Source organism: Pagrus major, chromosome 4 (assembly GCF_040436345.1).
Source record: "Pagrus major chromosome 4, Pma_NU_1.0".
Classification (NCBI taxonomy): domain Eukaryota; kingdom Metazoa; phylum Chordata; class Actinopteri; order Spariformes; family Sparidae; genus Pagrus; species Pagrus major.
In genome coordinates this window covers 10,240,310-10,264,707 of record NC_133218.1, presented here as the reverse complement: position 1 = coordinate 10,264,707, position 24,398 = coordinate 10,240,310, and the positions used below count along the sequence as shown (strand labels likewise).

The window sequence follows — 24,398 nt, the reverse complement described above, 5'->3', positions numbered from 1 at the left end:
ATTTATAGAAGAAACAGCTGAGAGCTAGTGGGTCCATAAAAGTTACTACACATCCCACCCAGGCAGAAAAATGAGACACTCAGGCAGAGATCAGAGAGCTGCTCTATGATCTGGAGGGGAAGAGCTTGTAATAAGAAAGGAGAGAGGATGTGTTTGAGTCACACAGAAACAAATAACACAGTGCTTTGAACTGTGGGACCAACACCAGCAACCACCAGGGAAATATGACTCTGCCTTTTAGTATATCATGGGAGGACATTGCCTCATACAGTTAGTGGACTGTGGTTATTACTGAAGAAAGCTACACAGAAAACTACTGCTAATATAAGAAAAACAATATTTTTGGGAAAAGATATGCATTTGATTTTTTTTTAATATTAAGTCCTTCGTGTTACGTCACCTTCATTACTTTGATAACAACCATGATGTCTACCTCCATTGTTTTAATAAAAACAACATTATTCAGGAGATGTCTGTGAAGAAACAGTCACGTTTCGCTGCCTCAATCATAGTAATTTCTGCAACTAAGTAACCAACCACAGAGCATCCACTCTGCTTCCTGTTTACACCGATACACACATGCCCAGTGTACGTGAATGATCATGTGATATGATCTATGAAACACTGATCTGGACAGCGATTGTTTTGTTTAAAACACCCTGTTTTAGAAATACCTACTACGTATGGACTAGGCCACAGGTTGTCTTTTTTGATTGGTTGCACATGTCAAGAGGGCAGGTCTTGCCTCACATGAGCAAGCCAAAGGGCAGACGACATGGTGGCGAGAACAGAGGAAGAAGAAAGGAGAATGGCCTGCTGCACACAGCGCTTTTTGTTGGGAGTGTGATGGACATTGAATGATAACCCTAACACTAAAGCTGTTTGGCTTAACTTCCGTCTGAATCTTTTTGAAAACCTAAATGAACTGAAACCAAAAACTGAAAAATTAGAATAGGTGCAACAAAAAAAACAAAACTGTGTCCTGTGTGTTTTGGCAGAGGAAATTATGAGGGGAAACCTTTTTGATCCGTCCCACTTAATATGAGAGTGTTTCCTCTGGAATAGAGTTCAGGTGCTCCTGACTAGAAGCGAGATGCCTGGGCTTCACTGTTGCTTTAACTTCCTTTGACTGGGTGACAGTCTCAGATTCTATTCATGAAGGAAGAATTTCATTACCGGAGGCAGGACAGAACAGGCTGCAGTCAGAATTATAATTAAAAAGTGTCCTAGTTCAGTGGTCAGGAGCAGCAAGTCAAGGACTGAATGGATTATTTTTCCACAACTGATACTTTTGTGAGGGAGAAACCCGAACCCAGCAATGACCACACGCCATGCTGCAAACACACTCATGAAGAGCAACTTGAAAGGTTTAACTTAGCTAAAATCTTGAACTTTCTTGAAGCAACAAAAAATGTTGAATGGATAAGCTACAAAGAGAATCTGCAAATTAACTGAGATGATTGAGAGTGTGTTCCAGTGTTTTTCAGATTCTTTTGCAGTGTGGATCAGACCACAGGGATCAACTCCTGGGTCTCAACCTATTCCAGCTGAGAGATGCTGGACTCAATAAGGTCTTGGATAGGACATTTAAATCCACAGTCCCTCACCATGCAGACCCGTCACTTGTTTTCTACGGTCTGCTCTCCATTACTCCAGTGTACTATTTTGACAGTTGCAACCCTGCCTTTGTCTCTGGCCACACCACAACCCCATTCTGTCACCTTTTCTTTCACCACTCATCACTTCCCATTCACTAATCATCCCAAAATGCCCAACCAGCCCAACCTATCCTCCACCTTCTCTTCCCACACACCCACCAACATGTGTAACTCCATCTCTGCCTCAGGATTCTGTGTGGTTACACTGATATGTTGGTTTGTTACTGTATGAGGACAGATATTTACCTTCTAATAAACAACCAAACTGTACAGATCACTAACTGCGTCATTTACTTCAGATATGATCGTGTGTGTCTATTCTCTATGTATACAGAAGCTCATTCTTAAATTCTAGAAGTGTACTTAAATCTGTTGTATGGTGCAATTTACATTTCATGGATCCTTGTAATTTGCCGTGCAGCTACATTTTTATACGAAACAGGACATTATTATAAGTTCTAATGTTGATCTCAGAGTGTCCAAAGACCATGCTAATATGGCCCAAGACATACAGTACATACAGCAGTGATTCCCAACGCTGTATGTGTCTGTAATCAGGGTGAACAGGCAAGGTAGCCATGGTAACAACTATGTGACAGGGTGACACAAACGCAGTGTTTCACTTTAGGGCCCAGACTCACCAAACCGACATCAGAGAACTTGTGGCCACCAAAAGCCAAAAGGCTGCACTTGAACACACCACAAAGATTACAGCCGACTTCCAACTGCATGAGAGAAGATAATGCTCCATTGCACCATGTGGTGGTAGTCTGCATTCGTCATGCAAAAGGGGAAACTGGAAGACTCAGGATTGCAGATAAACCATTATTATTATAGCAGTGTTTTGTGACACCACTAACAGAGCCACTTCTAATCAAGAACATGTCTGATAAAAAAGTTGCAGGTGAAGAGGCAGAGGTGAACAATAAGGAGAAAACACACTAGATGGGTAAAATCATGGATACTACAGCAACAGGCTTTTCGTTTTAGCTTAACAGCCAAGAGAGTGATTTCTCTCACCAACGGGCTCTGCCGCTGACTCTACATGCTCAGTCGGCCAAAAAGCTGCCAACGAGGGCTCACTAGTGATAACAGTGTGGAACACACCGCAGCAACTAGGGCCACAGATGCTCACAGACAACCCCGACACTGGCCGAGAGGCCTGTTTTGAGACTTGTAAAGGTTCAGACAGAAAAATGTGTTCCAACAGTACTCGAGCACGGACCCCTGTCCACCCAAGACCTACCAAGACCTATTCTCTCTCTCTCCACATATAGTTACAAGCATGTATGCAACTTAAAAAAAAAACATACAAAGTGATGGCATTATTGAGCAGCATAACTTATCCTGATAATTATGACATATGACAAGCCAAGCAAAGACATGTAGTGAAAAGAATATATTTACGAATAACCACAGTGTAAGTTCAACAAGTACAGCACACAAACTGCTCAGTCACTCTTCATCCTCCTCCAGGCTCTTATGCAATATGACACAGTTACCTCCATCCAAGCAGACTGAAATACTGCCTTACAAAGAATGCATGAGGGAGAGAGAGAGAGAGAGAGGGAGAGAGAGAGAGAGAGAGAGAGAGAGAGTCATGTTGTGAATTCCTCTGGAAGTGGAACAGATTCTTAATGGATATAAAGTCTGCCTCAGTTTGCATCTCTCTCCAGAGACCATGTGGTTTGGGGAGGAAATGGAAGCTTTGGTGAGGAGAGGAGAGGAGAGGAGAGGAGAGGAGAGGAGAGGAGAGGAGAGGAGAGGAGAGGAGAGGAGAGGAGAGGAGAGGAGAGGAGAGCAGAGAGGACTGACTGAGTTGAGCCAGGCATGAATGCAAAGGAAAGAATTTATAATCTGGCACTTCACTACATCCATCGATCTGACTTCAGGACATCAGGAGCATACATACATGCATGCATGCATGCATACATACATGCATGCATACATACATACATACATTTAGTAAATCATCAAACCACCTCTGTGTATCCAGAGCTGGTGACCCCAACCTCCCATTAAACACTCTGCTGCCACTACTCTCAAAGTCGGGTCTGGGGGCCACCCAAGCACGCAGACGGGAATGTCAGATATCCTTGAAGGGCTTCCAAGAAGTTCCCTGGCAGAATAAGGAATAGTTTAACTTCACTATGATTTCATTCACCAGAAATTATGTCAATTAGAGGCTGCAGAAAGTTCCACAAGTCATTCAACATCAGCAGACAAAACTGGAACTTGGAACTGTGTGTAAGGAAAACATTTGAAAAAGCCTGCTCGGCCTTTGTGTGATGGCTGAAAACAAACGGACAGAAGAGCTGCAGCTCAGCAGACACAGCTCTGCAGGTTTTTCTTCTTTCCTTCTAAAGAGAAGGTTTCACTTATTGTGTATGCCCCAGTTATGAACATATGGAAAGAATTTATTTATACAGGTTGTCAAAAGTGCTGGTGGTCTTTAGTTCGGGTGGAGTTATGTAACTTTGGGGGTGCAGCTCCTCAAGGTCTCACTGCTCTAGTTAATGACTGTGCGCTGGGGAAATGTGGAGAACGTCTGAGAGAGGTTTTAATTGTCTGCGAGCTAACAGGATAATAACAACAGACAGATCAGGCCCAGCACATCTGTCTCTGCAGCTGGACAACTTGTCTGCTTGTGTCCCTCTGCTTAGTGGAGGAGTTTGACAGTGATTCATCATTTCTCGATTATCCAGAGTGGGTTCACAAAAGCTCCTCTGCAGAATGGCCTGCTTCTCACTCAGTTACTCTCGGTATCCTCACGCCATTCTAGCTGGTGTGCCAATGTCCACCAGACACATCAGCAGAGGCTCTCATGTTGTCTTTGTAGAGTTAGACGGTAAAACTAGCTTTCCTTTTTTGCTAGTCTGTCTGTTCTCCACCAAAGTCTGAAGCAGGAGGGGGGACGTTTCTTTATGCTAATATACACTAAGCAGGGAAAACAGATGCTAAATAAAGATCAGATAGTTGCTGCATACACTCATTAAAACTAGTAAAGTGCAGGCACAAAGTACTTGTTACACATTGATCAAATAAGAGCTGCACATCTGATAATTATGTAAAACTGTAATTCCTCGAATGGCCACTTGAGGATGGCTCCAAAAGCAAGTCAAATCCTATTTGAGCCCATATTAAAATGCCCAACTTTACAGCAGAAATAAACATGTTTAGAACCTGGTAATGGCAAAGGTTTTGTTTCTGTAACTAATTTATCCCTTTATGACAACTGTATGGGGGGTACATTTTATTAAATCACTCATCGGTTTAAATTCTATTAGGGCTTAGAATGATGATTAAAATGAACGGCCACTTTGAGAGACAGCTAGCTCACAAGCTGGCTGCCCCTAAACAAGCAGCTCGGTGGAAAACGCTGGCTTGCCGAAACCAAGTTGTTCAAGCTGGGTTTGTGTGGAGCTGCAGGCATCCCTGCAGACACTCTGCCTGTCCGCTCTCTCTATCCCAGAGACACAGCTGTGACTCGAAGCAGTTGGTGTGTTTAAAGGGGAAAGTCAGCTGGCCATCCACTCACCATCGCCAGCAATATAGACACACCCGCTCACATGTAGAAATGCTCACTACGATGTAGGCCACTTGCATAGGTGCAACTATAAATCAGCCGTTATTATAACACCAGAAGTCAAGCTAGATGGATGACATGAAAGTTGCAGATTCTACTGTATTCAATTTCATTTTAGCGTCAGCTTAATTTCTTTTTAAGTTTAAGCACAAAAATGATAAAACATTGTCAGGAAAGATCATAAAAATACCAAAACACACTGAAGGCTTCAAAAACACCCAGACAGAACTGTTTAGTGCAGTTTATGCAGCGAGGAATTTTGATACCATCGGAGAACTTCAAGCTTAAGATATCCCCTCCTTTTAAAGTTTAGAATGTCCATTAGTTCATTGATTCACTCATCTACCAAAATCATTTTGCATTAAAATACTTTTACATGCTTAAGACAAATATTGGTATCTGTGATTAATTTCGAGTAATTAAATTAAATAAAGCTTATTATTTTTTATAACCGCTTGACAGCCATAATTTTGACATATCATATATAACATATATATTAGAGATATATTAGAGCACAGGCGTAAACATTAAAATGAAAGATAATTGAATTCTGACTATACAGATTTTTTTCTTAGGAATGTGATCACACTGTACAAAAAACTTCACAAAAGTTTCTAAATAATTGTGGCTCTGCCTCAGAGAAAGTCTCTAAAACTAAATCACATATCTAGTGGAGAAGTAAGAAAAGCAAGAAGACTTGCAGCAAACTTGTGTAACGTGGGTCTTTGGCTTTGCGCATTGATTCCGCCTCCAGAACAGCTCTCTGCTCAGAGAAATGTTTGCATAACTATAAATCTAATCTGCAACTATTTAAACTTTTCCATGACTTCCCAAGCTGGCTTTGACCGGATCCTGTGTTCAGGTGTGTTCCACACTACAAAACTGCCACATTCAAAAACCAGGAGACTGTGCTATGCTTAAGAAAAAAAATCCTTTCACTACAAAAATCTATAATCTTGGCAAAGAAATGCCAAGGGTTATGAAAATATGTACATTATTAACGTAAACGAGTAGAGAGAGTTTGCTCTGGGTTTGACAGCGTTAACAGCGAGGGGCTCAGCAGGTTCCAACAAGAACTTTGCAGAGGGGAGATACACATTAAATAAGGAAACATCTGCATTCCACACAGCCTCCCTTACAACACACTGGAACTGAATGAACATCAAAGCATATCAGATAGCAGTAAATGTTGCTCTGAAACCTGTGATTTATTGGCACGGCTTCCCTAGGATGTTCAGCTGGCCCATTTCAGCCAGAAGGGTGGAGAGGCGGGCGGTGGTTCATTCACACAGCTCACTGCAAACACACCACTGCAGAGGCATTTGGAAGATGTTTCAGGGTTTTTGAGGTGAGTGTAAGGAACATTTGGCAGTTTCTGAAAAATCACACCAATCCCATCCCCTGTAATTTGATCAATATGTGTGAAGCAATTTCTCTGCCAAAAAGATTTCAGCATGATAATCCAAAAAGTACTATTTTGTAAACACGCTAGAACCATTCTCAGGAGTGTAATAAGTAAGAAAAATCTGTTCATTCTAAAGTCATGATTTGGGAAAGTTGCTGACATGCCAAACAAGAGCATTCTTGTCAAACAACCTGTAAGACTTTCAGACAGGTTAGTAACAAACCAACAGTCAATTCCAATGTTACCAAACCAATTTCTTCAGAGGTCAGACTAAACGTGAGGGCACCTGAACAAGATAACTGTGCACACATCTACAGGAAGTACATCAGGTCAAAGTTGAAGCAGGAAGTAGGGCTGTAAACTGAGATGGACGTTTGAGTTATAATTTTATCATTCACTTTTGTCTTCTCTTCAAAAACAACTTTGTCTAACCTGCTGGTTCGTTTCCAACCTTTCTGCTCATCTGACTGCTTGTGTTTCTTGACCCGTCAGACTTCTTTTTGGTGATGTCACAATCTTCCCAGACATCAGCAATTGACCTGGATCTCATTTTCATAGTTTTGGCCATCATTCCTTCCAAGTCGGAATAAACCACTACTATCCTGTTACTGTTGATGGTAGCAGTCTGGATGAGGAAACCTGCTATGACGTGGGTCTACCAATTACCATATTTGGTTGGATCTGTCTTGGGTCACACATCGTTCTTTGCTCTGTGATTACTGACGCAGACTTGCCAATTCTGAGCTAGTCTAATAACTCACAAGATGTTTGAAGTATTGAAACTCAACTGCATGAAAATGCTGCATATTTTAAAAACAACAAAAAAACCTACACTGAGTTGGGAGTTAATATGTTAGGATTGGCAACTGCTGTATGTTAACAACACTACCTGAGGTGCATGTTTGAGTAAAAAAGGCTAAATGCATGGAATGGAAGTGATGAAGTGTATAGATGAACCTGCAGGATTGTGGACTCATTTCAGCCTCCACAAAGGGTGATTGGCATCTCTTCTTCAATAACCTCATTAAACCTTGACATCAGTGTCAACATCATCCCGTATCCTGTGAGCTATGTGTCACTCACCTTGTACAGTCCCACAGTAGTTTGGCTCTTCAGCATCTGGAGCCGAGCTGGTCTCGGCAGAGCGCCGCTGTCGCAGCAGTCGGTGTTTTAGTCCAGAGAAGGACAGTGATGGGTCGTTTTCGTCCACCGGCTGAATGAACAGGCTGTCCTCCCCAATCTGGATAAGCCCAGTCTGTGCACAGAACAGAGACATGAAACTGTGAGGATTCTCATGACAACACTTGTTTTAGAGGAAAGAAAAGTACAATGTTAATTGCAAGGTATACAGTGATGGAGAGTGTTTCAATATAATGTCACCAGCTTTTACAGCTTTTGCTCTGCCATATCTTGCAATTTCTTTCTTATGATCACCAATGGTTTAAACACTATAGCTACTCTGTCCACAGCCAGTTCATGAAAGCTTATCATCCCCATTCCACAATATCATAGTTTACAAGTACTTCATTTGAAGCACCCTCTTTGGCACTTAATATACAGCAACCTTATGGACCATTTTGCACTGTACAGATGGTTACAAGGCATTTGTTTGTTTTCTGAGATCTCCTTGGAACTGTTACATAACATTTTGTTGTTATTTTTATCAGCTATGACAGATGCACCATTTACTGTATGTTAAGTGACGCATTTGCAAAACACAGTTGAAATGATTGTACAAGCGGGATTCTGTAGCAGTTTCACATAGGTCTTATCCTAAAAAAGTCTTCTTCCCCACTACCTTCAGAGACTTCACTAACAGAAAGGTGTTACAGTACTACTCACACTGTTTGACTGAAAAACAATGTCTGCAAAACGATGTGCACACACACTGTCAACGAAGAGCTAGCACACATGCTCGGGACTCATGGCTTTGCTGTCTGGCACACACATGAAAATCACTTCACAGCACTTTAACCAGCCACCCCTGCTGTTATCTGGGACAAAAGACAGTTCCTATGGAAACATCCAGACATTCTATGTTGAAGAAAATCACCAAGACCTGAGGTTATGAAAATATCAACGGCAGCAGTGATGGGCCAACACTCATTCAAAAAAAATCATTTGAGAAAGTAAATTTAAGGGTTTGGACTGGCAGAGAAGACTTAGACTGAATGTGGATGACTGCAATGCTCTGCTAACTTACAATGCTTCAATTGCACATACGTTACTGACAATGTAAAGACAGAGTAACACACAGGAGGATACAGTGATGTCAGGGGATCTTCAACCACCACATAATTTGCTATACCATAATAATAGCAGTAAAACAAAAAAATGATATAATATGTGAATTGTCATGTTTGGGAATAGAAGTATGGTGTTGTTGGGACCCTCACCACATGGTTCTAACAATAGAGTGGCCTGACCAAAGACCAAAGCCTAAAGGTGGCCTCCTTGCACGAACAAAGTCTGGTAAACAAAGGAAAGTGCACCAACCCTAGTGTCCAGTAGGTGGCACCGATTGTCACAGTACCCGAAGGTTTTAAAACTCCCTTCTCCCACTGTCTGAGAGCGCACCTGACAATCAGTTCCACGCAACAGCAAGGTGCGCAGAGAACCTTAAACAGCTGCACGCCCGTTTCACGGCAGTCCCATCGTAACGTGTTGCTGAGAGCATCAGCTTTTTTGTCTGCGCAGCTGTTACTCAAAGGGAGCACCTAAATGTTTGGATTTTACCATTGCCTAGTTCGCAGTCTTTATCCTCGCAGGACGAGCCAAAACTGCCCCATGTTTACCAAAGACGTTCCAAACCCGGAGGAGAGCTGTGCAACCCAGCCTCTCTCATCTCTGCAGAAGGAGGTTTCCTCTCAGAAAACGTGTCTGCAGAGATTTCTCTTATGCTGCATACTGCTACAACAAGCTCCACCAATCAGTGTACAGCCTGAAAGGCAAAACCCCGGACCAAAATGTCACATTTTTTCACAAGCCTTACTGCTCTGAGTACACAGCGACAACTGATCCCAAATTTAAATAAGACAGCAATTCAGTCTATAGCCATTTAAGCTCAACACTCTCTCCTCTACATAATCACTGTCTGATAGCTCTTTTTTGGCAAATCCCTGCAGTGTACAGGAAGTTGTGTCTTTTTAACCATACAGGTTGAAGGGCGAATGGTGAGCAACAGTAATCACAGATGTAAACAAAGAAAAGAAAACATCCTGGCACTTAAACCTCATAAACAGAGGGTGTATAATTTGTGTAACTGGTCTGTTCAACTCAATTTCACTGTCTACAGGTGATCATTCCGTTGGCTGTTAGTGAATACTTGTATTTTTCCACTACTGTTGTATATTGAAGCTTTCGAGGAAAGTCAAGAAAATGTGCTGGAGGGTGGCACTCAGAGTACCTTCTGCTGAGTCAGCACTATCACAGTGCGAACTCATACTCCACACCTGGTGTGTCTCAGACCTAAGAATCTAAGCTCCACTAGCTGCCCCTGTATATCACTCTCCTTGCTACCCACTTGTCCAGCAAAGTTAAAACATCACAGTAACACCCATCCAGGACCGAACGGAAGCACAACAAACACAGATTCTGTATTTGTTAATAATGGATACAACTAGCGGTTATTACTTGTTTACTTGTGTCTCCATTAAAAAAACTGTGTCATTTATGAATCTAATCTCGAACAGTAACTTTTCATTTTGACAAACTTTCCTAATGCAGGAACTGGGATATGGAGATGTTCTATGACAGGGAGTCTACAGTGCAAAACACCTTCACCATGTCCCACAGTGCACAATGAACAAACCATACAGTCAGACAATGAAGTCAGGGTACGGTAGCTGGGGAGTGAATGTGATAAAATCACTGCTTTTCAGGGGCGTTGATGTGCATCAACCCTGGGTGGGCTTTTATGTGTGTGTTGTCCTCTTAGACATGTATAAATTGGTAAAGACAATCTCTGTTGCTGGTAGTCAGCCTCTTTTCATGAGGTCACAGCATTCTTGTGAGAGGAGTATGGAGAAATTATTATATTAGTTCCAGTGCTCGAACTTGAAAAAAAGAAGTGCCGGCACTCCCCTTATTCACATGCCGGTGTGTGTGTGCGTGTGCGTGTGTGTCTGTGTGTGTGTGTGTGTGTGTGTGTTTTAACCCAAACTACAATGTTATATCATAAAACTGTACTTTGTGACATTTTTGGAAGGCATCAAAAAATTATGTCATCCTGTCGAAAGAGGCGCCAGAAACAGTCCACACACACCATCCGTGTCTGACAGAGGTGATTCATTAGCAAGTAAGAGATAACTAAGAGACTAAGAGATCTTTGAAGTTACCAGGAGATGCAACAGCTTCCCCTGCCCCTGTGTCAACCTAACACTCCAAACCACTAGTCTATGTTCTGAATCCATACAGACTGAATTTATATTAATCTTCCATCAAACTCCCAGTAAGAAAGTGAACATGCTTATTCCAGAAAATGTCTCAAACGTCCAGCAGTTGAGAAGGTTACACAAATGCAAATGTCTCTGAGACATGGGAGCAGCTACAACCCATGTGTAATCTTATCTACATGAAGAACTTTAAACCAAATGTAGGAAACACTGATCGTTGTAGTCACTTGACTACAATAAAACTTTAACAAGCTGCCCGGACTTGAATGCGAAAAAATGATGCATGGAAACACATCAATTAAGAAATAAACTACTTTGTTGTGTGCCAGTACAGTGGTAGCATGAGAAAATAACTGCCGCATCAGAGCTGTAGGAGGTTGGTTAATGTTAGGGGTGTATTGGAACACTGAAGTAATGGTTCGGTTCATGTATATCGGTTTAGGTACGAGTGTTCAGTACAGTAAGTTCAATACAGCAGGGAAAAGACTAATGCATAAGAATATGTTTGTTTTTTTCGACTGGGTGATGCCACCAAATGTGCATTAATATGTTCAATGTGTTAACATGGTGAAGAAATGCTGACACTGCATGTCTAATACACAATGTTTGCCATCTCTTCATTACTCTTCTGTGTGTCTGTCTTGTATCACAATGAGCTTGTTGTGCTAACCTCTGCACAAGTTGCTAATGGAATGCAGAAGCTAAAAGTTTCCAGTCTGAAAGGTGTGGAAGAAGGAGGTCCCTGAGGCTAATCAACCAAAAAGCACTTCTGATGGAGTAATCCAAAAGTGTTTCCTGAAATGAAGGTACTCTCTTATGCAAGAGCATACTGAAGAAAAACGACCATGTAGGCTGACAGTGAAAGCAGCTAAATACAACCCACATTTACGTTTCTTGTTAGGCAGCAACCCCTAGTGGCCATTGTAATTATTACAGCAGCAAAGGAGGCATCCGGTGAAATAGTATAAAGAGCAACAAAGTCTGAATAGGGTGGAGGACGAGGTAGGTTAAACAAGGACAGGACTTTCACACAGGAGACCGCTGTTCATGTCAAGTGTGAAACCAAAACTTAGCTACAAAAGTAACATACTTATTTTAGGCTAAACCACAATGTTTTACAAAACCTAACCAAGTAGTTTAAGTGCCTAAACTTCACAGAACTGCAAGCATATGACAGCGGTCTTGATAGCCTGCCAACCTATTCAGTTATTTTGGTATGAGGATGTGTTGCTCATGATAAAGTAAAGTCAAGTGTGAACAGTCGAAATACCACTCAGCACTCTTTCCAGCTCACATTTGTGAGGTCTCTGCACAGCAACAACAGAAGCAATTAACAGAGAAGAGAAACAACACAATGCAGAGACAGCAGTCACAGTGCAGCCACTATGAACCAGCCTGCTCTGACAAGAGCGATGTGGTGTGCCATAAAATAGCGCAGCAACTCAGTCTGTTCCAACGTTTGCGCAGACATTCCACTCCCGGCTGAGCCCCAGAGCTAACAAATGCTGTTAGCCATCATAATGTGGACTGGAGGATAGATTACAGTATTTCTACAGCTCCACAAACATGGGTACATGATACTATTCATAGGCATTAGCTGGAGCAAAAAGGTAAAACACAAACATTTGAGGGCAGCTGTGGTTGGAGGGATTTGAGCAGGTTTACAATCCCTCCTTCCTTAGCTGGAGGAGTTTGAGAGTAACAGTAAATGAAGATATCAGTTCTCTAGCTTATATCATTACTGTGGCGAAAGCTTAAAAAAAGTAGAGCTAAAGTTCGTTCCCATACTTCTGTTTATTATCATATTTAGCTACAATTGATTTATATAATTAAATCCTGTTGTTTTCTGCTGTAGTATGTCTGCTGCTGGAGTGACCCAGTTTCTCCACATGGATAAATAAACTTCCATTTCAACTTATGTTTAAGTCTGGGACTAGGCCAAGCTTTATTGGCTGCTTCTGCTGGGGTTAGGGTTGTCTGATGCCACAGCAGAAGTTTCACAAACAGGGCTTTAAGATGCTATTTATAGAGGTGTATGGGGAAAAAACATAGACAGCAACCATACACACCTACACCTACTTGAAGGATGTGAAACTGCTTCCCTATCACTGCCTGCATAGTGGGATTACAAGGTTTCAGCACTCACTTGATGCTGATAAAAAAACAAAACAATCTTGATAGATAACTGGACTCAGGCTCGAGTTGTAGAAATGAAGACTTGAAATTTGACTTGGACTTGACAGCTGTGAGATCAGAATTATTAAGACTTCAGAGTTGCTACAAAATAGTTTAAAACATCTCTGGAAGATACCACCATGGAACTATAATTATAACTTCATATTTTGGTTATTCAGGCATTTGAACAAATGACTGATGGTGTTTTTTTGGGGGGGGAAACAGCCACCGAATGAAGCAAGACTTCCTTTTTAGGCTGGGTGATATGATAATATAGAGGTTGCTTTTGGACAATATAAAGACATATATAAAGATGTCTTAAGTTATAATATGCCCATTCAGGGCTGCATGATATGGTAAAAAAAAAAATCATATTGTGGTTGTTTTGACATACTGAGAACAAGATTTGCAGACAAGGACATCTCTGCAGCACCACAGCACTTCATTATTATGCTGTTTAGTCACTCATTTTACCTTTAACAAAAGGAAAGCTTTTTCATTTGGATATTGCACTTGGTCATATTGTGATTGCAATAATATTTCAATGAATTGTGCAGCCTTAATGCCCTTCTATATCAACACTCTGAAAATGTGTCATTACCATGACAGAGGACTCCACCCAGAGGATTTTGATCACTCATTCCTGGTTCCTGTAAAGCCAACATAGCATAGACTAGAAAACACAAAATGAAAGAGAATTTGGTGTTAAGGATCGGTTCTCTGTGTCTGTGTGAACTGCATACACCGATCAGCCACAACATTAAAACCACCTACTTAATATTGGGCAGAAGGCACATACACACATTCACCCCAAAAAGGCCTTGAGCCCCTGCCAGTTTTCCCTCAGACTACACAAGCACCCTCTTGGCTGGTGTTATTATTATTATTTTTCAGTTAATATAATGAGGTAAAGATACACCAGTATCAACAAAAAGAAAAAATTGATATGTTTAAAAACTCAGCTGCTCCACTGCTCTGAGCTTTGGGGAGTTTCTGCTGGTTTGGGATCTTTGTGGACTGCCTAAACTTGTAGTGGCTCAGCTAGGTGTGTTTGTCATGCATATCAGTGTGCAATTTTGGTGCCACCCTGGTGTTAAATGTCGCTCTGGCTACCAAAAGTGGGTCTTATAGGGACAAAAATGTATGCTATGGTGCGCTGTGCTTTATTTGACTGTTGCGCCCAGGCACACACCTCTCCAAAATCATGTGAACACCTAAGCATAAAGGGCTTACCAATAGCACCTTCCACGGATGTCTATATGACAGCCTTCTCCTGTGGTTAATAACATTTCTACAGCCATCTGAATGCAGCAGGACCTGTATGTCTTTGTCTCTCATTTGAGGAAATAATGCTCATTTTCAAAGTGAGTTACACACAAGTGGATAATTCCATAACATGCTACCAGCACGAGGCTCTAGCTGAAGTACAAAGACTTTGTTGGTTTTGTACTCACAAAATTGGTCGGCTACAACTAAGGGTGCTCCGATCAGGATTTATGGTGCTAATCACGACCGCCAATTGCTGAAAGCAGTATTGGCCGATAACGATCACCAATCAAAGGCCATTTCTTTACTTTATTGTCATCTATATAGTGCCCTTGACCAAAGGCAGTGGCTCAAATCTGGAGTTGGTTCCCGGGCAACTGCTGGCCCACTATTCCCTCGGGATGGGTTAAATGCAGATACCAGTTTGACTATGTATTACATTGTAAGACATGTGATCAGATAAAGATTCTGTCTTCTTCCGTCTATAGTAAGCTATTAGTGGCATAGTAAAATCGCCATTAAAATGGTAAGGCAACAAATGATTATATTATTTTGATTGATTCACAGAAATATGATAAATGAAATGAAAATGAAAAGTTATCTGTAAACTGAAGAATTTAGAGAAAGTACATTGTCGTAGTCTCAGTTGTCTCAGTCTTTGTACTGCTTGTACCTGGTTATGTTCATCTCTGACATACAGTAAGTTTGATAAAACATACACTGATTTAAAGTGTCTGTGACTCCAAACTCAAATTACTTTTACCTCCAAACTGTACTCAGCTGAAGTACTTCAGTACATGTATTTAGTATAAACCTGTTGTGTTGTCACATTGAACTGCAGTTCACTGTTTACCACTTCATGAACAGAAACTCTCAATCCTGCTGTGTGTGTTTTAATCTCCACTGTAAGCTACTAGATCTATCAGCTGTAGTCAGCATCGTCCTCCTACTCGGGACAACGGAAATGTACTTATTACCAACAGATAACCACAAATGATAAATTTAATTGACTACTTCTGGATACACTGACAACAATGGAGCACCTCTTCTCATGCTCATGCATGTTACCATGGTTATCTCTCTCTCCTCAGTGCTGTGTAAGCACTAGTTACAATCACTGGCTCGTTACTCAGTCGCGAGACATATCGGTGCGAGAATTGTTCTATCCCCTCAGTCACAAACGGCTTGCTGGCAGGACCTCACCAATATGTTGTACTGGTTAAACCAATAGGTCACTTAAAATCCGTATTGATATTGACACTACGAGAGCTAGTGAGCTGTTAGCAGCCAGTGAGCAGCAGAGTCCTGTGGAGTGCATAGAGAAACTCTCTTATGTGTTAATCTGATGGGCTCCGCTGATCAGGCTTTATACAATGTATATCGGCTGATAATGATTGGTGTCCAAATAATTAGAGCACCCTTAGCTCCAACTCGAAGTTTAGACGGTGGAAAATATCATCAGTCATCACTCTGCATCTTCATCATAAAACATCACGGAGCAACTGTCATCTACTTTCTAACAGGTCTCCTAAAAGCAGCTCAATGAAGCTTTTATTTTAAACAGATAATGGCTTGTGGCTTTGATAAATACACTATGGCAAAGCAGAAACTTCTGATAAAATCTGATAATGGTGGACAAGAAGCAAGTGTGAATTTTTGTTTTGTTTTGTTATGTTTTTTTTACTAAATTTCCCCATTTTTCTCTGGAAATCTAAATACTAGTTTTAGTCAGAATTTTGGGGAGTTTTTGGTTTAAACCATAATGTAGCTAAATAGCTTTAAATACCATTGCTTAATTGTTGCTTCAAGCATTTAAATGTATAACTGAATGCAATTTAAGTGAGAATTTAATTAATTATTTATTGATTGATTTAAAACTGTTCAAGTAAAATAAAATCATATAGAGGCAAATAACCAAAAAATGGACAAGGTTTGCCATGCTACAAAGTTTGTTGTAACTTCACTGTTATTGTATGAACAACTGCCCTCCAAAATATGACATCTGCATCATAATTGGCGGAAAATACGGTGGCAGTAGGGTTGGATATCATTTGAATTTTATCGATTCAGATTCCGGTTCCAGTTCCAATTCTGCTTATCGATCCTGGTTCTTATCGATTTCAAGTTTTGGTTCCAGTATTGGGAGGGGAAAGAGGTCAAATGTTTTGATAACAAAATTATTTCTATTTGTTTAATTGTTAACTGAACATTCACAAAGTAAATAAAAATGTATGATCCACACACAGATCTGTGCATTAAAAAACATTAGAGTGAATGTCAAACTGTACTTATTGAACCAAAGGTGAATTGAGCCTTGACCAACGCGCAATAACTGTACTTTATGTTACACTGGGCAGCAGCAGTGACGCCTTGTGGTAGACAGACAACATTACAAAAGGAAACTTACACTCGAAACGTGAACTAAAGTGCATTTAGTGGCAGTGCACAACACCTAACTGCAACCAAATAAAAACAATACATAACAATAACATAAGGACAGGGTATGTTAAAGATGTATGGATGTAAATGCTTGCGATGTGCCAGCGCTGGCTGAAGCTGACACACTCGGGCAACACTATCTAAATACTATCAGAATTAGTAGCAGTACTAGTACTGAAACAAATAATCCATTAATCGATTTGTTGACTGGTCGAATATGTATTATCTACAAATCTCATGAACAATGGATCACTTGAAGATGAGCCATTCAATCGAACAAAAATGCTAAACATTCACTATTTCCTGCTTCTTAGCATGTGTGGATTAGCTGCTTTTCTTTGTCTAATGTACATTTCAGTTTAGTTTCATTTAGTTTCGTGTACATTTAAGGCTATATTATTATCAGATTAATCATAAAAAAAAACTGACTGATAATATTACACTGAAAGTAGTCTGTAGATGCAGTCAAATTAGCTAGCTGCAAATTTATCAGAGATAAGCTATTATTTGGCATTATTATTTTTTTATTACTATTATTCAATATAACAACGAAGTTACCCAAAATAACATTTTAAAATGATATTTTAGAATTGTATGCAATCATCTTCAATCAACAAACACATATAACAAAGTATGCACTGCAGGGCATTATTCCCCAACAAAAAATAGCGCAGTTTTAACTGGTAATCTGTATAATCCTAATATATACTACGTTTGGGTGAGGACAAAAAGTGAACAGGACTTATATTCACATTGGATCCGGCAAAAACGCAGGTTTTCCCTTTCATTTTAATGAGGGTAGGGTTTTGGCTGCGGCGGTGCAGGCCGCAGTTGGTTCTGAAAAAAAACACTGTGCGGTGAAAAACTTGAAGCTGACTCAACTTTTGGAGAAACACAGCCCGACGTCACGTTGTGGCATCAAATAAGCTGGCGATCAGGAGGGCATGTTATTTAGCATGGATAAATACTTCAGAATACAATGGAGATTTCTCTGTGCATTAAGTTTCACTTTCTCTTTGGTTCGGTCTTGTCCCCCAGTTGAAAACACACAGTAATGACCTGCCTCACATCTTGGTTGTTTACTGTTATTTGTTATCCGTCGATGAGGACAAAATATCACTAGTAGGACCAGCATGCCAGTAGCATAACAATATAGCAGCTTCGTCCTCTGGCAAACTGATCAGTGGGGGTTCCCAACACATCACACACACTGACCATAGAGTGGCTCCCACACCATTGCACCAACCTGCGGCATTTCGTTGCACCACCGGATCCAATGTGAATCCAGCCGCCCCGGGATGCTACCACTTCAGGTGCTCGAGCATGGCAGTAGCACTGCTTACATCCTCCCCGTCGACACACGTTACATAAATTGACGTATTTACGTAATCGATTACGTCGACGCATCGCACCAGCCCTACCTACGCTAGAGATGCACTTGTCAACATCGAAAAGGGAAGTGTGGGGTTTGGACTGAGTGCAGCAGACTACAAGAGGATCGAAAGCACTCTGACCACCCCAGGAGGAGCGGAAAGAGAGGCAGCATCAGAGCTAAGCTGACCCGACTTGGACGAAGTGCTATTCCTCTACCAAGTCTTCTCCTGGCTAATGTCCGGTTGCAGGAGAATATAAAGTAATAAAGAAGATTATGAAGAATATGAAAAGAATAAGAAGTGGATGAGGTGCGACTAAGGCCCACTTAGCAATGGGAAATAAGAGGCTGCTGTGCGCAGCATCTGATCCAACTCACCATTAGGTGGTGATCAGCTGACAGGTGTACTTCTCTCTTCACCCAAGTGTCCAAGACCTACAGCTGTAGGTCTGATGATACGACCACAAAATCAATCATCAACCTTTGGCCTAAGGTGGCTTAGTACAAAGTACACTTATGAACCACCTTATGCTCGAACATGGTGTTTGTTATGGCCAATCCATGACTAGCACAGAAGTCCAATAACAAAGCATCACTCAGGTTCAGATCAGCCAGGCCGTTCCTCCCAATCATCCCCCTCCAGGTTTCCCCATCGTCGCCCACGTGAGCATTGAAGTCTCCCTGAAGAACTATGGAGTCCCTTGTCGAGCCCCTTCCACCCAAGAAGGCTGGGTAATCTGAACTGCTGTTCAGTGCATAAGCACAGACCACAGTTAGAGCCTTCCCTCCAGCGACCTGGAATCGCAACCTTCTCCACACACTGGTGCCCTTCTCTACACCGGCGCTCAGCCAGGGGCTTGTGAGCATCCCCAAACCTGGCTGGTACCTCTTATCCTGGGCAACTCTGGAAAAGGAGAGAGTCCAACCACTCTCCAGGAGTTTGATTCCAGAACCGGAAGTGTGTGTGAAGGTGAGCCCAATTATATCTAGTTTGTACTGCTCTACCTCCCGCACCAGCTTCAGTTCCTTCACCACCAGTTCTGGCTCCAGGAAGGGGCACCGGTGTCCCCGTACCGGTAGAGGTATTGTGTCCCTGTGTTTGCAGAGTCATCGGGTCCTTTTGAATCGCTCTTAGTCTGGTCCCTCCCCTGAGACCAATTTGCCTTGGGAGACCCTGACAGGAGCTACTGAAAACACAGCTCCCAGGGTCACATGGACACACAAACCCCTCTAGCACGGTAAGGTGTCTTTGCAATTATTGCCTTTTTTTTATTTTTTCAAAGATTTTAATGTCTGAAAATGCACATCAACATCAAACAAACATATTTTAGCAAAGAAAAATTCTTAAAAAAAACATTTAATTAAAAATAAATGTAAACAAAAAAAACTATGTGAGCAAGCTAACCTAACTGTATGCCTTCAGCTATGTACTTATTATTGAAACATATTGACCTAATGTGTAATCTGTTATAATCTGTTATAATTATCCCAAGTTTTCAGACATTCTTGCGAGCCATAAATGATTGCTTTGTAACCTACCATGCAAGAGACTCTGATAAACCCTCCACCTCAGTAAACACCAGAAAGATTGCAGAGTTTGAGGCTACTACACCGAACACTGGTCATGCTACAACTGCTGCTGACTTGTTTATACATGGCATTATAGGCTGTACAACACATTATTGTGGTCCAGTTTGACATGGAACAGATTTTTTTACACAGTATGTCACCTCAGGGGTCCTTGGCCTGAAAACATTGAAGACCCCTGGCCTACAACATCAATTAGTGGTCCTGTATCAGTTGGGCTCTACTTTAATAAGTTCTGATCTTATTGAAACTGCTTACTCTTTTAATATAGGGGCTTCATATTAACTCTGCTTAAATAAAGAAAATGGGTGGAAGCCTGAAAATGTTCAATGATGTCCTTGACAGCAAACTGGTCATATTTTATTGATTACGATGACTGGTAAAGGAGCAACCATCAGTGCCTGTACCTGTCTGCTCCCTCCACCTCATTCACAGATGTTGAAGCTGTTGCATGCACTAATACAATCTAGTCTACCCACTGCCACTCCACTGATAGAAATAAGAGACCAATGAATCAACACAAGGAAAAGGTGTCAGGGGCCTCCGCTTGACGTGATCTTCAGCAGAACACAAGCTGCTGATTTAACAACTCAAATAAAACTGAAAACTTTGTGACCATGACAAATGAACAGTGTGTGTGTAGATGTGTGCGTGTAAGCTGAGGCATCCTGGCTGACTGATTTGCAGGGTTGAGGACAGCAGCTGTGACTGGATAGTGTTACATATAGCCTAAACCTTATGGAGATCAGTGTCACACAGGCAAGCCATAACACATTTGTGGTGAGGTGTGTTTGTGTGGGAGAGATTGGCTTTTCCCACTTAGAGTGTCACTGAGCCTGACCTAGTCCAATGAATGGACATCACATTAAAACAAATCTTTTCAACATAATAGCAACAAGCAGCTGCAAAAGAAAAATGAAAAACAGCTATAAAAAGGTCAAAAGTCCCATCACAGCTTTACTCTGAGTTTAAAGGCATCTGGGGTACACAGTATGGGCTTCTATGACACATCAGTGTATGTGTACGTGTGTTTGTGTATGTGTGAAGTCTGGACAAATACAGACAGGCTGATCACACTCCGAGCCAGACTTAAGATCAAACACACAGTAAGCGCGCGCGTGTGTGTGTGTGTGTGTGTGTGTGTGTGTGTGTGTGTGTGTGTGCGTGTGTGTGTGTGTGTGTGTGGCAGAGTGGCTACCTGTTTTACTTTCTGACTGCTTCAAAGAGCAGTTGGCTTGGAAACTTGGAAGTGGCAAACCGATCACTTTGAGTCGCTAAGACTTTTAGAACTTTTAGAAGACAGAAGCCTCGTGTTTCAGACTGAATCCCAGTAAAAGACTTCAGCTGTTGCTTTAGCACTGAATTCTGCAACGTAACTGAAATCGACAGTGCACACAAACACATAGTTATTATTATTAATCCTAAACTTGCTACAGTCATTCACATACAATCTCTTACTGACTGTATTTAATTAAATGCAATTAGTCAAGTTAAACTATCCCTGTGCCCCAATTCCACAAAATGTTACCATGGTTGGGGGTTGATAGTATATTGTACACTGGAAAAATAATGGCATTTCAATTATAATGCTGGTTTAAAACTTTTTTTGCATGTTTGACCATCATTTCTATCATTTATAATAACATTGTACTCTGCAGGTTATGTAAAGAGCCAGTCTTCAAAATGAGATGGATGATGACAATAGACAACATGGCTAATTTTCACCTTTGTGTCCTCAAAAGAAGTTTGTTTGACCTGTTGGTTTGTCTCAAGCCTGAGTGATCATCTGACTGCTAAGTTTTCTTTACCTGTCACACATCGTTATACTGATGCAATTATCTCAGTAATATAGCACAATACAATGCTGTGAAAGTGTGGCTGGTAGTGTTTTCCTATCATAATAGCAACATGTTGGCCTGGAGACAGCAATTAAACATGAGTATTTTTTTGAGTATGTAATTATCCAGTAATGACTTCTGAGTACACATGGAAAATAATCAATTGACATGTCTTATTACTTTAAGGCTGATACAAAAATATCAGCACTAAACCAAAATTGGCAAAAAGTGTCAGCCATCAGCTGATGTATCATTCATTATATTGGGGTATACAATGTTATTATTACTGGGTGCCACGGTTAAATGTTGGAGAAAATGACAATTAAAATTACAAGTTGTTGTAAAACGGAATTATCCTTTAAAAACATCTGGATGCAGGAAAAGTTTGCTCAACTTGTGCGTGTGTGTTGATGGACACAAGGCACAAGAAAAATGACTACTTACAGCTAGTAAGAAGTCTATAACCTGTTTTCAGTGGTACGACGACTCGAGGGACCGCTCAGAAAAAGAAAAAGAAAAAATCTTTCACTGAGTTTTCAGGTTTGAAATTGGCATGAGTGTTCCAAAACTTCAGTTTGGTTGACGTTCTGTCTTGCATCATTTCCCATCAGCAGCTAACAGCACATTACTCTAATTTTTGCCACAATGGAGCACTGTAAACATACTGCAAGGACAGTACTTTCTTGTATGAGTATAAAGCTGGAAACTGGGACACAGTTTCTCATTTTACTGAGGACACCCTGAATGCTACTCAGCCCCTCACCCTGACAGGTCCTGGTCTGGACAGGCTGTCACAGGCTGCAGGCTCAACTGCTGCAGCTGCCTCTAGTTCTTTTTCCATATAAACCCACCATGTGTCTCACAGTGGCTGTTGCAGCTGGACTATGATCTGCTCATTCATTGTAGGTCAGCTGAATGCTTAAACTGTCACTGAGGATATATTGAGGAAATAAAGGAGCACAGTCTACTTTAAGAGCTGGCTTCAAGCCTGTTTCTGCTGAAGAGTCCAGGAGTTAGCCTGAACCCCTACCTGCACACTCGCTTTACATAACAGCATTATCCAAATGCCTCAGCTAATGTGGAACTTCATTGAGTAGCGAGAGAGAGAGTAGAGAAATTCCTATTTTCTTGAGTGTTTTGTCAAATCCTTGCTGCTCCATCCCATTAGATGGAAACTCATTTGCATCACTTCAGACACATTTCCAAAATTTCAGCCAGACAGATGGATCTTTGGAAAGTAGGGTTTAACAAATAGTTCTAAGGGTGTGAACAATGTTTGGCTGCACAGTGCAACATTAAACTGACTGACCCACTGGCAAGTCAGTAGGATTTAAGATTTAATGAGCTAAAACTCATGCTCAGAGGCACTTCAGCAGAGTGGCTTCTGTTAGAGCCTCCCCCTGGCCAAGCTGTTGAAATCCAACCTGCCTTTTCAGTACATTTAATGGAATGGTCTGGAGCTCAACTGCTTGGATTGAATGACATGAAATCTATCAACAAATCCAAAAAATTTAAGATGGATTTACCAGGCCGCCACAGGTGCTCAGAGATGCCAGAGAGTCTGTGTGGTTGACGATGGAGCCGGAGTAGAAGCAGAGCCGGTTCGTGGATAAGCGGCTCACCGCTGCGCTCTGGTCCCTGCGCCTCTCCTCCACCACGAAGTCCCCTGATAGAAACTTACTGTCGCGCGTCAGATTTAGATACAGGTTCCTTCCAAAAGCGGGCAGCGACAGAATTATATTCCCCGGGTCAGAGTGTCCTCCCCCCGGGCCGTCCAGGGAGCGCTGCCCGCGGTGGCGCATAGTGTGGACAGTGTGGTCGGAGGACAGGTGCGCCTCCTGCCCGGACAGCAGCCTGGGAACCACCTCATCTGTCTCCGGCTCAGACTGGGCTGTGAGGAGAGACAGTTTGCATCAAACAACGGCCACGATGGGCAAAAATAGCCTCCTGTCCTGCCTCGGTGAACTGACTGAACTGTGAGCTCTGATGCCCTGTGACTCGTACAGCCACGTTCAACTTCTGACTCCAACTGTGGTCTGCACAAATCTGCAGCCCGCAACTATTACAAACAGCCTGCAACTTATTAATGCAGTGTTACTCATTAGGGTCGCTGTGTGCGGGACTCTTACAACCACACAGGAGGAAACCACAGTCAACTTCCTACAACTGATCTTTTAGTAACGCACTCAGCTGAAGAAACGGGCTGCTTGAGTTGACCTATATCTAAGCATAGCACACAGATCATACAGAGTAACAAGTCAGTACTTACCAGTCAATCCGATGCAGAGAAGAGAGAGCAGCAGATGAGTAACATGGCTGTTATGCATGACAAAGCAAAGCAGGGTAGAAGAACTGGAAAAGGTGGATGGTTTTATTGTGAGGGGACTGAAGCGCTTTGCAAAGCTCTGAGCAAACAGCGCAACTTTTCCTAAGTTAGAGAAGTTGCAGTTACCCAGGCTGGAGTGACTTTGTAGCGCAGGACACGCCTACACTGTCCGGCCCCGCCTCTACCGCTGTCTGATTGGTTCCATTACACCCTGACCCGAGAAAAACCGAGACATCCCTGCCATCTCATTGGTCAGGGAAGATGTCTCTCACTGTCGGGGGCTGAAACCCTACACGTGGTTTAAAGCGGAGAAAAAAAGTGCAGAGAGCTGGCTTTTAAGCGATTCCTGTGT

The 24,398-nt window shown here is 41.8% G+C and overlaps 1 protein-coding gene across 1 annotated transcript in view; it reads right to left on the bottom strand.

Annotated features, from left to right (window-relative positions):
* adamts17 (ADAM metallopeptidase with thrombospondin type 1 motif, 17) overlaps positions 1 to 24,071 on the bottom strand; it is a 113,554-nt gene extending 89,483 nt beyond the window's left edge. Inside the window, exons 1-3 of the mRNA XM_073464567.1 lie at positions 23,990 to 24,071; positions 23,247 to 23,611; positions 7,733 to 7,904 (exon numbers count right to left, since the gene is read on the bottom strand). Coding sequence (XP_073320668.1) covers positions 7,733 to 7,904; positions 23,247 to 23,611; positions 23,990 to 24,047 — 595 coding nt within the window. The 5' untranslated portion in view covers positions 24,048 to 24,071. The remainder of the gene's footprint in view (positions 1 to 7,732; positions 7,905 to 23,246; positions 23,612 to 23,989) is intronic.
* Positions 24,072 to 24,398: the final 327 nt, after the last annotated feature.